The sequence below is a fragment of the Halichoeres trimaculatus genome, unplaced genomic scaffold (assembly GCF_033239565.1).
Source record: "Halichoeres trimaculatus isolate MK-OKI-2021-1 unplaced genomic scaffold, fHalTri1.1 fHalTri1_scaffold_1, whole genome shotgun sequence".
Lineage (NCBI taxonomy): Eukaryota > Metazoa > Chordata > Actinopteri > Labriformes > Labridae > Halichoeres > Halichoeres trimaculatus.
In genome coordinates, this window is record NW_027437179.1 from 33797157 (window position 1) to 33813095 (window position 15939).

At 40.1% G+C, this 15939-nt stretch overlaps 1 protein-coding gene across 7 annotated transcripts in view; it reads left to right on the forward strand.

The window, feature by feature from the left end:
- Positions 1-15914, forward strand: part of nav1b (neuron navigator 1b) — a 101998-nt gene extending 86084 nt beyond the window's left edge. For 5 of the 7 annotated variants that reach the window (XM_074665918.1, XM_074665927.1, XM_074665936.1 and 2 more), the window contains 20 exons: positions 512-564; positions 759-782; positions 1269-1346; positions 3592-3600; positions 4321-4404; positions 5167-5278; positions 5392-5513; positions 6428-6603; positions 6735-6891; positions 7769-7967; positions 8555-8652; positions 8738-8833; positions 9278-9446; positions 11138-11373; positions 11462-11616; positions 11704-11775; positions 11884-12080; positions 12187-12305; positions 12438-12635; positions 12750-15914. In XM_074665918.1, coding sequence (XP_074522019.1) covers positions 512-564; positions 759-782; positions 1269-1346; positions 3592-3600; positions 4321-4404; positions 5167-5278; positions 5392-5513; positions 6428-6603; positions 6735-6891; positions 7769-7967; positions 8555-8652; positions 8738-8833; positions 9278-9446; positions 11138-11373; positions 11462-11616; positions 11704-11775; positions 11884-12080; positions 12187-12305; positions 12438-12635; positions 12750-12833 — 2438 coding nt within the window. In that variant the 3' untranslated portion in view covers positions 12834-15914. The remainder of the gene's footprint in view (positions 1-511; positions 565-758; positions 783-1268; positions 1347-3591; positions 3601-4320; positions 4405-5166; positions 5279-5391; positions 5514-6427; positions 6604-6734; positions 6892-7768; positions 7968-8554; positions 8653-8737; positions 8834-9277; positions 9447-11137; positions 11374-11461; positions 11617-11703; positions 11776-11883; positions 12081-12186; positions 12306-12437; positions 12636-12749) is intronic. The other 2 variants (XM_074665945.1, XM_074665962.1) reach the window with 1 other exon arrangement.
- The last annotated feature ends 25 nt before the right edge of the window (positions 15915-15939 follow it).

Below are 15939 nucleotides of genomic sequence, written 5' to 3' on the forward strand. Positions count from 1 at the left end.
GGGCGGTTGCCTAAGATGGCTTCAAATCAAACAAAGCTGTTGGTTCAGAAAGCAGAATCTGTTGAACATTATTGTAGAAGAACATGTGTTTTCACAGGAAAAAGAGACTGAAAAAAAGAGTTATACAAGGATTTACAGGCATTATCTGTTTTGGAAATGTAATCCAGAACACCCCCAGCTAGGATTTGAAACCCACTTTTAATCTCCAGTCACTTGTATCCAAAGTCAAACTGCCACTAACTTAAAGCGTTTTGATGCTGTGAAAGGCACCCTGCCCAAACACTTGATGCACATAAGCCTTCAAAAGGCTAATACGAGATGCTGCAGTGTCTGTAGGATGGAAGTAGTAAAACAAACATTGAATTCAGGCCCATCTGAAGGCTTTTTGTGCCCTGTTAGCAGGTTTGCATAAATCGACACAGTAAGTCATTAACTGACTTGTGTCTTTACATTTCAAATCATTTCTTAATGCTTTGAGGAAACTAAGTCAAATCGTCTTTTCATGTTTCAGTGCACGGCTCTGTTCTGTCGCTGGCATCAAATGCTTCATCTAACTACTCTGCGGTAAGTAGACTCAAAGGTTGGATCTGTTTGTCAGAGCTTTGGTGCTTTGTGACTTTATTTCCTTGCTTTTAAAATCAAAGTAAACATTAAAGCCTCCCCTGGTTAGTTAAAACCCCCCAGCGATTAGTGTGCTCTCTCTGAAGTTCAACCTTATCCCCCTTCATTGTTATTTGTTTTCACCATGCCTTCCCCAGAGTGAGGACAGGATACAAGGAGAGGTAAGGCCAACATGACACAAATCTACAGCTCTCATCGTGCCTTTGTCTGCATCATCCATCAGTCATTTCCTGTCAAAACCAGCTCTGCTCAACAGATTGTATTATAAGGGTTCAGTGAAGTCTGTCACCTGAGACAGCACTCGTGAGCTCATAACTTTGTTCATTTTGTTTTATCTCTTATGTCTTTTGTCCTTTTATCACCCCCCTCTAACATTTAATAAAGCAACTGTGAAACCTCATGAATTCCCTGAGCACGAGAAATGGTTAATCCAATGTCATCTTTCATTTAATATTTTCCTTTGGTCCAATGTGCCTCTACCTGCTGTCATTTCAGTTTCTGTGTTGTGAAGCATTTCATAACATGCCATAACTGTGTCATCATAATCAAAGCCTGTCATCACTCTGATGCATTTTGTTGCTGTTTGTTTGTTGGACTTTATATTCTTCACACTACCACTCCTCCTTACTTTGTGTTTCTTTCCACAGCAAATCCGCAAGTTGAGGCGCGAGCTGGAATCCTCCCAGGAGAAGGTTGCTGACTTGACCATGCAGCTTTCTGCCAACGTACGTATGAATTTGTAAGCTAATTTGGTAATGTGTTGGAAGCAATCCAGGACTTGTATTGGACTATGATGAAGCCAAAATGTACTACAAATTCTCTAAGCCACTGAGTTTGTACACTACAGCCAAAGCCAGAATTCGCAGATACTTCATCTAAAAAGTCATCTTGTATTCTGAAACTTCTAAGGTTGAGATGTAAATAAGTAATAATAAACTTAATTTATATGGCACCTTTAAAAAAACAAAGTGCTGTGACACATAAAAAAGATGGCACAGAATCAGAGAAAAGAACATCAGGCTGAGAGAGGTGAGATATTGTACTGGCAATGAAATAAAAGAATTAAAGTGGAAAAAAAAAAGAATTAAAGGAAAGGAAAAAACAAGGGGGTAAATGATTACATCACATCAGAAGGAAAGAGGAAAAAGGTTCTGAGAGAGAGAGATAAGAGAATAAAAACATTTAACAACTAAGCAAATGATTAAAAGTACAAAAATAAAGATAATGTGTGTACTCCTATATATGCACATACATACACTAAAATCTACTAATGCAATCAATAAATATAAGTATAAACATTTTAAATAATAATAAATAAATAAATTATAATTATTGTGATAAAATAGATAAATACATAAAAAATACTATGGGGTAGAATTACATTAAAGCAAGTCTGTAAAAATATATTTTAAGAAGAGATTTAAAAGACTTTACTTATTCTGCCAGCCTTATCTCCTTGGGAAAGGTTGTTCCAAAGTCAAGGGCCCTGATGACAAAAGCCCGATCCCGCTTAGATTTGAGTCTTGACCTTCGAGTGACCAGCAGAGTTCCACCTGAGGATCTAAGGCTGTGAGTTGGCTCCTAAGCAGGGATGCACAATATATCAGTATCAATATCGGTATCGGCCAATGTTGGTCTTATTTTTAACATACCCGTATCAGCTGATGTGTAAAAGTGGGCCCATATTTACTCATTAGCTGCCATTTTCAGAGCATCTTGAACGAACCTTTAAGACCCAAAAATATTGTTTTCTATGGCTACGTAAACACCAAAACTACCTAAGAGGAGTGGACTCTCTTCTTTTATGTCTCTTCCTGCTTTTGATCCAAAAAAAACAGACAAAACGTGCTTTTTTGATTGCGTTCATCTCGGGCACTACATCCTTTGTTCCCCTCCATGGTCTACTTTTCTCAGTATCGCACCGCTCTTTCTCTCTGAACTACCTCGACACATCATCTAGGGTTTTTTTTTTTTTTATATACCAATATTAATAATGGTAAATACCGGTTATCAGCCATAACAGCAATTTTAATCTTGGATATTGGTATCGGTCAAAATTTTCATAATGGTGCATCCCTACTCCTAGGGTGTCAACATTTCTGACATTTAACTTGGTGCAGGACCTAAGCGAGCTTTAAAGTGATCAGTAAATCCTTAAAATCATCTCTTAAATATACAGGGAGCCAATGAAGAGATGCAAAGACAGGAGTGATGTGATGTCGTCTCTAAAACCAGTAAATAAGGCGTTAATCCTGCAGTGAAGACGTATAAATCAAGCCTCTGTCTTATTTTCAGAAGGTAAAGACAGTCTTTATGGGATCTACCAGCCTGTCCAGCCCTCTGAGCTTTGATCAGTTTTATATTTAAGCACACCTCTCCCTGCCTGACAGCCTAAGTGAGGTGTCTGACAGAAAATGAATGCAGTTTGACAGGAAAAGCACCACGACCAACCAGCTCTCAGTGCCCAGCATCATTTAGCAGCTCTTATAACAAAGACATCTAATTTCCATTTCTCTCGCTGCCACTCACATGCTCACTCTGCTGCTGTAAAAGCTCCTTTCCAACCTTCTAGACGTGCTTTAGCTGTTTGCTTAGACAGATGAAAAAATGTTACCCTTCCTCCTGTAGCCTCACACCACAGGTTTATGATGCTTTTGTCTTGCTGCCCAAATCCACTTTGACACCTAACCACTTATGCTGTTCTACTTATAGGCAACCAGTCTGCTGTGCACATTAAACCCACTGCTTTTGCTGATCTATCCACTAACCTGGATATTTTTAAACATACTGAGTGACTGTAAACCCTCTGATTCTCTGTATGTTACGATGATTGTTTGAAGTTTTCTCATACGCCTAATGCTACTGTCCATTTCTCTTACGCTCTTGGTTGGTTGCGCTTGACTCCTGGGCTCACTGCTACCCTCTGCCTGCCTCCCACTGACCCACACCTCTGGATGTTGGGTTTAGCAGCTAGGCCAGGTTTGTTGGACCATTGCTTCCCCAGTGTGTCTCTGTTTCTTGTGAATGATTCTGAGTGGACTTCAGGTTTTATCATCTGACATCTCTGTTTGGACAGCTATGTGTCACCACAGACTTCATCAAGAAAATCTGTAGCATGTACCTGTAGCAACACAAATTCCTAAATTTCAAGGTTAATATGAAAAGTCATAAACAGCTGGAAAAATAGCTGGACTTTGAAGAAACAATGGTGGAGTTTTCTGTTTTCTTGATGACTTATTCCCTCTGTTGCAGCACATGACATGCTTGTTCTCTAGAGGTCACTATAATCTGACCCGGTATTTAAATAGTCTGACATATCAGCTTTGAATTACATTGGATTGTAAACTGTAAGAGAAATGCACTTCAGGCCTTCATCATCAGCACAAACAGTGTTAGACATCACAGCCCAGAGGTCAAACATGCTACATGACGCTGATGAAGTTTGTCCCTCAGTTCTGCACAGCTGTCCTCCATAACCATCATTACCCCAACTTCCTCTTTCATCTCTGACATCATCCACAGCTGTCCACTCCTCCATCCCCTCCCTCCCCCCTCTCCCAGCAGATGGAGAAAGCCATTAGCTTGATGTGCTGTGAGTGTGTGAGGCTGCTGACCGATTCCACGCAGCCAGTGACTCATACCTGTTTGCTGTCTCAATCCCCCCTCTCTTCTGTCCCTCTCTGCTGTCTACCTCTAAAGGCTAATCTGGTTGCTGCATTCGAGCAGAGTCTGGCGCTGATGACGGCTCGCCTGCAGACCCTGTCAGTTTCCTCAGACCAAAAGGTAACATGGTTTTAAACAAACTCCAGAAATGTTGCACCTCCTGTGACACCTGACAGCTTTCATTTGTTCTCATAAGGAAAAAGTCTAAAATACTTTCAGGACTGAGCCTTACCAAGCTTGACAATGTCAGTAGAAGAGAATAGTTATTCCCAAAATGAGATGTGGGCCTAACAGCTAAAACACACCAGATGCGTCTGCAGTGGGTCTGCGTTCTGTAACAGCAAACAGATCAAATAGGTTTCATTCAAATCAATCTGTCGACTTACACAGGATCCATTCTGTTGCAGGATATACGCAGCCATCCTTTTTTTGATGGAGCGGGACAGAAACTACCTAAAAACACGCAGTGACTTTCAAAACAGAACAAAGCATGTCAAAATCAGTTTGTATTTAGCTTGACTATGATGATGAATGGACATAACGGGTGGAGCCAGATCAGGATTCAACAGGTTTGAGGTTTTTCAGCCCAACATGAATGAAGAAGACTTATAAATGGAGCAGGAAGCGCAGGAACTTCTCAGTCTTGTTACTCCAGCTGTCTGTCAGTTATGCTGCTTGTTGGAGTGAACACGCAGCCGGTCTGAGTTGATAAACGCAGTCGCACTGCAGACGTATCTGGTGTATTTCAGGCGTTAGCTACTCACCACAACATGTCAGGCTCTTTGAACGCAGAGACTTTCCTCGGGAGTCTGTTTAGAATAAGCTCTGTTTGATTACCAGGATCTGTGTTAAAGCGAGCTTTACTCTGTTTTTCTTCCTCAGGACTCTGAGCTTAGTGAGCTGAAGGACACCATCGAGATTCTGAAAGTCAAAAACACAGAGGCCCAAGAAATTATCCAAGGGGCTCTTAATAACCCAGAATTAATACCTAAAGGTATCAAACCCCACAGATTGTCTTTTCATCCAAATTTGCATATTAACAAGAGGTTTAAGGATTAAAAGTTTTTTTCTCAATCCTTAATTTTGTCTTTTTCTCTTGTCACATAGAGCCCCTAATCAATCGGCAGAACTCTTCAGAAAGCATCTCCAGTCTCGCCAGCACCACCAGCCACTCCAGTATGGGGAGTCTTAAGGAGCAAGAGGCCAAAAAGAAGAAGAAGAAGAGCTGGGTAAGAACAGACTAAGAGTAGCATGCTTACCCTGATTGGAGATTATTAGATACATTCAGTTTATAAGAGGAGTGTACGGCACCAGGGAGCTGACGTGCTGCTGTAACAAAAGTTAAATCTTAATGATCTAACTTTGAGCAAATGACATGATACAGTGAAAAAAGTGTTGTCTTTGCTGTTACATTGAGTTTTTGCCAAAAGAGCTGGCATAGAAAAAATAAGAATGATAAAAATAGAAACAGAAATGAAAAGGGAGAGGATTACAAAGATAAAAATCCTAAATGTCTGCTGCAGAGTTGTCAAAATGACAGGATACGTCTGCCCAGTGTGTTTATGTGCTGTAGACTAAAGCTGTGTTCACCAGGTTTGAATCCTGAAAAAACAGAGTTTAGTCAGCAGCTGTCCTACTTCTTTCTCCTGCATGTGTATGTGTGTTATTCCTCCTATCTTGTTCCAGGTCTGTTATTAAGTATGACTCTGGTCTCTCCCTCATGCTGCCCTGCTTTTTATTTTAGGTCTTTGAGGTGAGTGATGTTGCCACAGTAAATATCCCCCACCCCTCTGACCCCCACCGCCCTTCTCCGGCCTGCATGCACTGTATGAGTCATACTACTGAAACATTTGGAAACTTTCTGCGTGTCACATTTCTATACTTGATCTTCAGCATCATTAAACACCATTTTAGATCCAACTAAACTTTAGATTTAAACAAGAAATCGATCTGTTTTATTTTACTTAAGACACCAAACAGGATGATGAGCTCTGTTATGGAGCTTTACGTCGAGCTAGATGGAAAACGTTGTGTTATTCAGCTACTTTCTTTTCATTTAGTGCTTCCTCATCATCACTCAAGTGCATCTAACTCTGCCATAGATTTTACTCATTAGTTATTCTCATGTTTCTCCTTCATGCAGTTACGCAGCTCCTTTAACAAAGCCTTTAGCAAGAAGGGCTCAAAGTCTGGACCGTATGCTGACATTGAGGAGATTTCCACCCCAGAATCCTCTGCACCTTCCTCCCCCAAAGTCCACCATGATGGAGCTACCCCTTCATCTTCACTGAAATCCTCAACCTCTGCAACATCCACAGGGTAAACTCCAATTTTGAGGATTTAAGACATTTTATAAAGCTGTGTCTTTATTTTTTTCTAATTCTAAATCTGCAATACTCTCAACCTTCAAACGTCTAAGATGAATGCTTATTTGATGTGAAAATCTCCAGACTCTGTGAAGGAGGTGATGTGCCTGATGATAAGGTTGTATCGGAGCTGCGCACAGAGCTCTGGGAGAAGGAGCGTAAACTGACAGACATCCGTCTGGAGGCTCTGAGCTCTGCACATCGCCTGGAGCAGCTGCAGGAAGCCATGACCAGCATGCAGGTGTGTTTGATAACGAGATCTTTATTTATTACGTTGAACTCATCACAAAATTATTTTCATACAAAGGTTTTTCAGTTCCTGCAGTTCAGGTTTTCAGTTAATAACACTGATTTCCAAAATTTCTTTGCAAAAAAATTGTTTGGAGGAAGTTAATGAGATTCTGGTTTATTCGCAACTCTTATATATGTATCCTTGAAAAGTCTTGAAAAGTCTTAAATCAATTTATCTGAAATTAAGGCCTTAAAATGTCTTAAATTTCTTGAAAATGTCATATGCTGGTCTTAAATGCATTACCCAGAGGTCTTCAAATTTTGGGGGGGGCAGGACTAGTAAATGTTTTTTTTTTTTATAATTATTTTTTATTTCTTTTTTATATATATTTTATATGGATATTTTGTATATATTATATGTTTATATTTATTAAAATAGAGGCAATGTCATATCTGTCAGCCCAAATCTGGAGCTTCAAAAAAAGGGAGAAAAAGTGTCAATTTGATTCCTAAAATAATAATGATAATTAAAAAAAACCCCACCTCTGTTGTTTTCTTTCTATACGAATACAGTTTTCATTCTTTTTTTTTGCTTCAGTACCTGTGATATAAATTATCTGCATGCTAGTTAGCCAGTCTGGGACTATGGGTAAGTGCAAATGTATTAAGAGTTTGCTGAATGATGTCGGTTTGGTATTGCAATACATCATCCCCCAATCATCACCTTCATTTATAGCATTTTTAGCCTTAAATTTCATTCAAGTTGGCATTAAAAAAACTGTAAAAAGTCTTGGATTTTACTTGCTGAAACCTGCAGATACCCTGTATAAGAACGTGAAACTATCTTTAACTTTCTTTGTATTGAACCGTTCTGATTTTGTTTGTAGAGGACAGTTGAGAACCTGAAGGTTGAGAACGACCAGCTGAAGACAGGCACGATGTCCCCCTGCCCATCCCCTGGACCATCCAGCTCCGTCTCACAGTCCTCAGGTCTCACCACTCTGTGTGGCTCATCACCTCGACAGTCTGTAGCCATGCACATGCCCAAAAGCTACAGCAGAGGGCTGAGTGAGGGGAGCAGCTCAGGTGAGGTTCAATCACGGACAAGTTGAAGTGCAGAGTGTGGAGAGCAAAAATGGGCATGACGTAAACAAGTCAGCTTATATAGCACTTAGACCTAAAGGCATTTTCACATGTGTGAGTAACAAGTGGAACAATGAGTAAGATAACTGTGTATCTCAAATACTCCAACAATAGCGATATTACACTTAAAACAAATCAAATAAACGTAATGTAGAAATTCAGAATAAAGTAAATGTCCTGCCTGGTTTGTAAATTAAATCATCTTATTTTGAAGTTCCCAATTTTAGTTACTGATTTTCCCTGTTTTTTTTAAGAGTGTGACAGAGACCAAAGTATTCCTTTTTTTTATAATTTCAAAACACAATCTTGAATTTTTGCTTTATTTACTTTTATTTTATTTACTTTATTTTAGTTTGATTCCCTTGCAAAATCTAAACTCAGTGGTTCTTTTGTCCATTGCAGGAGGAATATTTTATTAAAGCACCATGTTAACCAACCAAAGAACAACTTGAGTGTTACCTACATGACTTTTATACATGTTCTTTCTTCATTCTTTGATTTGATTGGTCTTTTCACTCCTTTTTCTGCAGACATCCACCCTGCAGACTCCCTCAGTCTTTCCGCACAGAGAGATGATCATCGTGTCAGAGTAGTGATCTGTGTTGCAGATTTACGTGTCTTCAAAGATGTGAGTGTGGTATTTATCTCTTCTTCTTTACACAAATGAATTTTGTGCAATCTTTGTTGGTAAATCCTTCACTTTGCCTCACCAGGAGGTGAAGCAGCAGGATTTCTTTGTGGGCACAGTCAGGGTGAATGGCAGGATGGACTGGCCCATGCTGGACTCAGCTGTCAGTCAGGCCTTTAAGGTAAGCCTTCTCTCCTTCTCCCAGCTTCTTTCAATGTCAGCTGTGCTAAACGAAAGAACTGAATGTTCAGTTTGCATCAAGTATTGTTCCGTCTGTGATTCAGCTACTTTTAGCACACTGTACATCAAAGAGTCCAGTTAATCCTCACCAGTGGAAACTCAGATTAGGACGTGGGTTACAATAACAGTGAAGGGGGCATCTGGATGTACTTTAACAAGTTAGCAGGTCTTAACTGAGGATTATCTGGTTTGATTTGTATTCTGTAGGTGCACATAAACCACAGAGCTCATTAACAGGAGCTCATGACCCCAGTATACAGATCATATTTACTGTCACCTTGGATGCTCATGGGAAGTTTGCACGCAGGACACCGTCTGTCTGCACTCACTAAATCCCTTTGACACAGATTTATGCAGTTGTCCTCTTCTGCTCTTTTACCTGCAGGTGTATGTAGCCAAGGTGGACCCCACCTCCAGTCTGGGCCTGTCTACAGACTCCATCTACAGCTACAGCATGGGTCACATCAAGAGGGTGCCGGGAGGTGAAGCCCCAGAGACGCAGCCCTCTCGCTGCATGTCCCGAGGCCCCACTGGCATCACAGTGGCACTGAAAGGTCTGTGCAGAGAAGTTTTAGAAAATTAGACAAAAACTTAGAATCGGTGGCATGAAGATGTCATGAATAATGATTTTTTACTATCTTAATTGGTCGTTGATGAAACAGTTTAAAAATGAAGCAAATACAGAAGCCTAGACACATTTATTTTGTCAAATCAATACAAAGCTGGAGTACATTTTACCTGAGGTTTCAGGGTATTTATCTGATGAGAAAAACTCAAACTTGGTCTGCCTCACACACACAAACGGGCTCATAATAATGTTTTCATAAAGTTTCCATCTGTCAAACAGGTCTGTACCCTTGTACCACGTTATAGGTCGTTCACCTGAGTAGTTTCTAAGCCTGGTCCAAGTTCTGCCAAAGTGCAAATCTTTATGTCTTGTCTGTTTATCATAGCAACACATCTGGGCCTGTCTATCTTTTACCATTTGATCCAGCGTTGCTGTTTTCACTTTACAGCCCTCCATGCGTCAGGTGTTCATTTAGTTACACTGACCTGCGAGCTGAACTCGGCTTCAACCAAAACATAAACTTAAACGACCCAGAGTCATCTGAGGATGAACGGTTTTGTAACATGTTTCCATTTATTTACGTTTAAATACCATAGCCTTAGCTTTGCTAGCTGTATGGGGGAAGACATTAACACTTGATACTTTGTATCTTTATGATGCCACCTACATGGATTCATTTTTAGATAAACCATATTTTGCTTTACAAGTTGCACATATGTGAAGTCAATCGTTGAAGGTAAACATTGATGTATGTTTCCATCGTGCTGGTCCAAAAGTTTCTGCTGAGAAGACAACCTACTTTTCTTGCTTTGAAATGTGATGCTTATCTTATCACAGGGTGTTTTTACATGACCTGAACATTTTTGCTTTTTACTTCAACATTATACAAAACGAGCTTTGAATTTCCAAATTGCATAATAAATTAGTGAGCTTCTTAAAACGAAAGTTACATTCTGTTTTTGTACTTGAACTGAAGAAATATTGTCACAATCAAAATGCAAAGAAAGAAGACCATATTTTTATCTGCCTTGTCTCTAAACAAAAGTCTGTGTATTTATGCACAGATTTAAGTTAGAAACTCATTGTTAATGAGCTTTTATCTGTTAAATAAGTATTAAAGTGATTAATAAATAGAAAGCAAAGCTGTGATCATCTCAAAGAGCCAAGTTTCTGCTTTGATAGTCAGCCCCTCTCTACAGTTGCATGCAGGAATGTAAGGCGTGAAGTGCTAGGAGAGCTGGGAAAGCTGCGGCAGCCCAGACAGGCCTGTGGGTAACCTGATCCCTGGGCTGCCAGGCCCAGCTGGTAGCGCAGCCTCAGACACATGGGCCCCATAGATGCTAAGGTGCAACATTAGACTCTTTCTGGCTGGAAGGGGTTGCACAGACTCTCAAACACTTGATGCAAAGTTATTTTAAGACTGAGCTCCATGTTGATTATGAAGGACAAGCGAGGTGATAGAAATCCATTTCCCAACCTCTTCTTTCCAGGCTGCTCCTGTTAATGATACATTTTTTAAAGTCTGGATATGATCAGACTTCACAACAAGAGTATGAACATCATGTGTCAATCCACAGTTTATCACTAATTCAGATTGTGGAAATGATCATCTGTTAATCAGCAGCCTCGTTATTTGTCACTACTCAGTCCACGTCTCTGTTTTTTCACTTTGTTCAGGTTTGAAAGAGAAGTGTGTGGACAACCTGGTATTTGAAACTCTCATTCCTAAACCTATGATGCAACACTACATCAGTCTGCTCCTCAAACATCGCCGTCTCGTCCTGTCTGGACCGAGCGGGACGGGTAAGAGCTACCTGGCCTCCAGGCTGGCTGAGTACCTGGTGGACCGCAGCGCCAGAGAGGTCACTGAAGGCATCGTGACCACTTTCAACATGCACCGCCAATCCTGCAAGGTGACACAGCCCCACTGCCCTGTTTGACAAAGTGAGAAAAATATTTTAAAAATCTTTTCCTCACCCTCTTTCTCCTTTCTGTCCTAAGGATCTGCAGCTTTATCTCTCCAACCTGGCCAATCAAATTGACCGGGAAACAAACATGTCAGAGATTCCACTCGTGGTTATTCTGGATGACATTCATGATCCAGCTGCTATCAGTGAGCTGGTAAATGGTGCTCTCACCTGCAAATACCACAAATGGTGAGTTCCACACTGATACACAAGCAGCAGAAGTTTTATGTCCTAAATTTGATAGAGATTGTCTGATATTGTTCTTTCCACTCACAGTCCTTACATTATTGGAACAAGTAACCAGCCAGTGAAGATGATTGCAAACCACGGCCTTCATCTCAGCTTCAGGTTGGTGAAAGAAACAAAGTTGATTTTTATGTTGCTTGAGCCCCTAACAGGGTCTTTACCTGTCTCTGTGTGAAATATAATAATGTTCTCTTGAATCTTCAATCTTAGAATGGTGACTTTCTCCAACAATGTGGAGCCTGCAAACGGCTTCCTGGTGCGCTACTTGCACAGGAAAATGATGGAGTCCGAGGATGAAAGAAGCTTGACCAATGATGACCTAATCAGGGTCTTGGACTGGATGCCCAAACTGTGGTATCATCTGCACACCTTCTTGGAGAAGCACAGCACGTCGGACTTCCTCATTGGTATGAAGCAATTGCAAGCCAGACAGACATTCTTTTATTTTGTAGGAGACTGAAAGAGCTCTTGTGTGTGAATTGTATAAATGTTTTCTCTCCTCTCTGCCATCAGGCCCCTGCTTTTTCCTGTCCTGTCCTGTCACAGTGGAAGAGTTTCGATCATGGTTCATCGACCTCTGGAATCACTCGATCATTCCGTACCTTCAGGAGGGAGCCAAGGATGGCATCAAGGTGAGAAACCAGAGCAAACATATCCAGAAGACGTTTCACATCCTGGTATTAATTTCTCTCCTGAGCAGCTTCTCTTTCACGGGAAATGTTGCACTCTAATTTTAATGTTCCTGCTATGCTGTGACGCTTTAGGTCCACGGCCAGAAGGCAGTATGGGAGGACCCGGTGGAGTGGGTGAGGGGCACCCTGCCTTGGCCGTCTGCCCAGCAGGACCAGGCGAAACTTTTCCACCTCCCTCCCCCCAGCATCGGATCCAGCAGCCCTGGTCAGCCCTTAGAGGAGAGGCCTCACAAGGAAACCCCACCAAGCTCCATGGAATCTGATCCACTGGTAAGAGGGAGAACTTTATGGTGTTTCCTTTTGGGATTTGTCTGAACTATTTGCTGCTTTTAGTCCTGGATCATTAACGCCGCTGATTTCTTGACTTTCTCTCCTCTGTTGTAGATGGCTATGCTTTTGAAACTTCAAGAGGCTGCCAATTACATTGAATCCCCAGAAAAAGAAGACCCTAGCCTGCCTAAACTTTGAACACAAAGCTTACACTTATCACTTAGCACTTCAAAATGTTTTTGTATTCACTGTTTGTGAGACAGTACTCATTCAGGAACAAACAAACCCTCAGAAACGGTTTTAGCTGGATTCAAACTGTTATTTCCACAGTGCGTTTGACGTCTAACCAAGTTATTATAAGTCATCTTAACACATACGCTCTCTAAAGAAGACTGTTTACAAGTAATGAATGGAAAGACATATTTATAAATTTACTCTATATTTGACAGGATGACATTCACTTCACCTCACATCCCTTCCAGCCACGTCAGCCCTCAGTTCTCCCACACCGGTGCTAATAGATGACCTCATCAAAGCACTTACAACTTCAGGTGATTCCTGCTACTGTGCACACAGTCCTCCCTGTTCTGCACTTAAGTGCATCATGGGAAATGTAGTGCTTGTCAACAGGAGCTATTCTCAATCTTCATGTCTGGTTTTGGAAAAGAGTATGACAGCATTACAGGAGCTATTGCAAAAGTCTTTGGTACATATCTACTGTAAAGTCTTCTAAGGCTTAATTCTTTACATATGCAACCCTGAACTTTACAACCCGAGCAGGTCAAATCAAGTAAATGCCTTAAAAACGGACGTCAGCATCACTTCTACTTCAGCAGTTACACCGGTGCTTTCATCACAGTCAGCTCCAACAGTCACAGTCAGTCATTCTCTTAACTTACTACGTTTTATTTCTCAATTTATTATCTTTCCTTTACAAAAAATCCATTATTATATGTCACATATTACATGTATGATCAAAAATCAAACCTGCTGTCATACTCTTTTGCATAAAACAACTTCCACACTGATTATCTCATCACCTCCTCGCTGCACAGTGTCATATTTTTCCAGCTCTTCTTTTAGTTTGTGGTGCTGCTGTGAGCAGTTCTACCAGTGTTGCCATATTTATCAGGTATTAGAAACACAGGGATATTATAACATAACAAACGCCCTTAAAGATTTAACAGATTACATAAATGCTTTTATATTAAATTCATACTTACTTTCTATGACATTTATCAAGGAAGGAGCACATCTGTTTGAAATCTCCCCCTCCGTATTCAGAGCAGTTATTGTATATATTATGTACATACAATCAGGCTACATCACAGTCATTTTATCTGTATTAGTTGGTGCAATTATCTCAAATACTGAACCAAATACTGTTCTTTAAACAAGCTTATTAGGAGTCTAAGTTCAGCTATGAATGTATAGAAACAGTTATAATGCCACCATTCAACAGTATGATTCATTTAGAAGGTGCTTTTAAAGAAGCCTTATCACAAAGCAAACACTTTAAAGACAGCTGAGTAGAGTGACTTTAAAGCTACCTATGCCCATTTAAAGATCTCATTCTTATTGTCATCATTTAGGTACTTATGGTGCTCTTGAACAATGTCTGAACCCATTTTAGTGTTGAGTGAACATCAAGTAGACTTTCAGGGTAGCTTTAGAAAAGATGTGAAACTAGATCTGGAAGTGAACCTTCTCCTAGGCCGTGTTGTTGACGAAGTATTGAAAACATCCGTAGAGACAGTGAAGTCAGTGTGAAGCTCATGTCGATGTCGTACGGTATTCATATGTGGGAACATTTAGGTACACATCATAAAAATGGACTGAAAGCTGAAGATGAAACCCTTTTTAGGTGCTGTGTGTTGGTCTTTGTAAAGAAGAGTAAATGAATAAGCACATGTTGGTGCAAGTGGTGTCCAAACTTTCCACCTCTTCATTCCAAGCTGTGTCACAGTCCAGGTGCTCAGACTTTCCTTCACATGTACATAAATCCTGTAAATGAATGTCAGACAGCTCGTATAACAGCTTGATTAGAAAGTGTAACGTTTGAAAATGTTTCTGAGCTGCTTTTTGCGTCGTTGCACTTTTCGCTTACGGCTGGCAACAAAAATTTTGAGCTAACTTGCAGCTCTGATTGGTCTGTAGACTCAAAAAGAGGGAATGAATTAAACACGTCAAAGAGCAAAACGTTGCTTTGGACCAGCTACACTCGCACTGGTCACACTGATGTAAATATTTCTGGTATTAGTCGGTATTTCCAGCCGCTCCCTGGTCTGAATCTGCAGGTTAACAAAAGCCATCATCTCGACCTCCTCATCTCATCCTCTGGTTGTTGTGCCTGTTGCTCTGTAGTAGCTGTGATTTGTGTTTGCTTACTAGTGTATCAGGACTATGCAGCAACTTCTACTGGTGTTGGCAATCAACTGATTTCTGAACTTTACAAAATGACAGTGTTTTTTCACATGATCTGTTTTTTAGTAATTTATTTGGACCAAATCACAGGATAAAGGTGCAAAAAGTTAGTTTTCAAGAGCCTTAAAATGAGAGGATTTGTTTGGTATTTCAATGAAAACAGGGTTTATAGATGTTGACAAAAGAAATGAAGATATTTGGATGCTGTTTTGTGTGTTTTGTCCTTTTTAATGGCAACAAAAATGTAAAAACTGGACTTAAAGTGGTCAAAAGACATTAAATAATACAAAAAAGGATTAAAAATCACATTAGGAGTCTTAGCAAGAATTAGCACTTCATTGTTTTCATTTAAGAAGAATCAAACCAGAACAGGTTGCTGAATAGTCATATTTTTGCAAAGCTTGTTGTGGACTAAACAAAGAGTTAAAAAAAAGATGTTATGCGGTATCTAATGTCACTGGCGTGCAAATGTTAAGGGTTTCTAAGTGTTGTAAATGCATGTAAAGTTTCTGTGTGATGAGAAAAAAAAACAACATTAATGTATTGTTTAGGAAAACCATTCTACATTTCCTTTTTAATACTCTGATATTTGATATTTCTGTTTCTTTTTTTCTAAAGAATCCTTTGTAAAACTTAATTTCTCTATTTTGTACAGGACATCATTGTAAAGACTGTAAATAGGTCAGCATTCTGGATGCGGCAACAATCATGAAAGAGGAGGTAGAAAATCACTCCTGAGAGAAAAGGGTTTATTTCTGGGAGGTGGGTCCAGTATTTGGAATAAGGCATGTGTCTGAAGGCTTTCATCCACCGATCACTGGTTGTTGGAATCAATAAAATACATGTTATATTTAAGATGCTGCTTCCTGTGTGTCTGTTT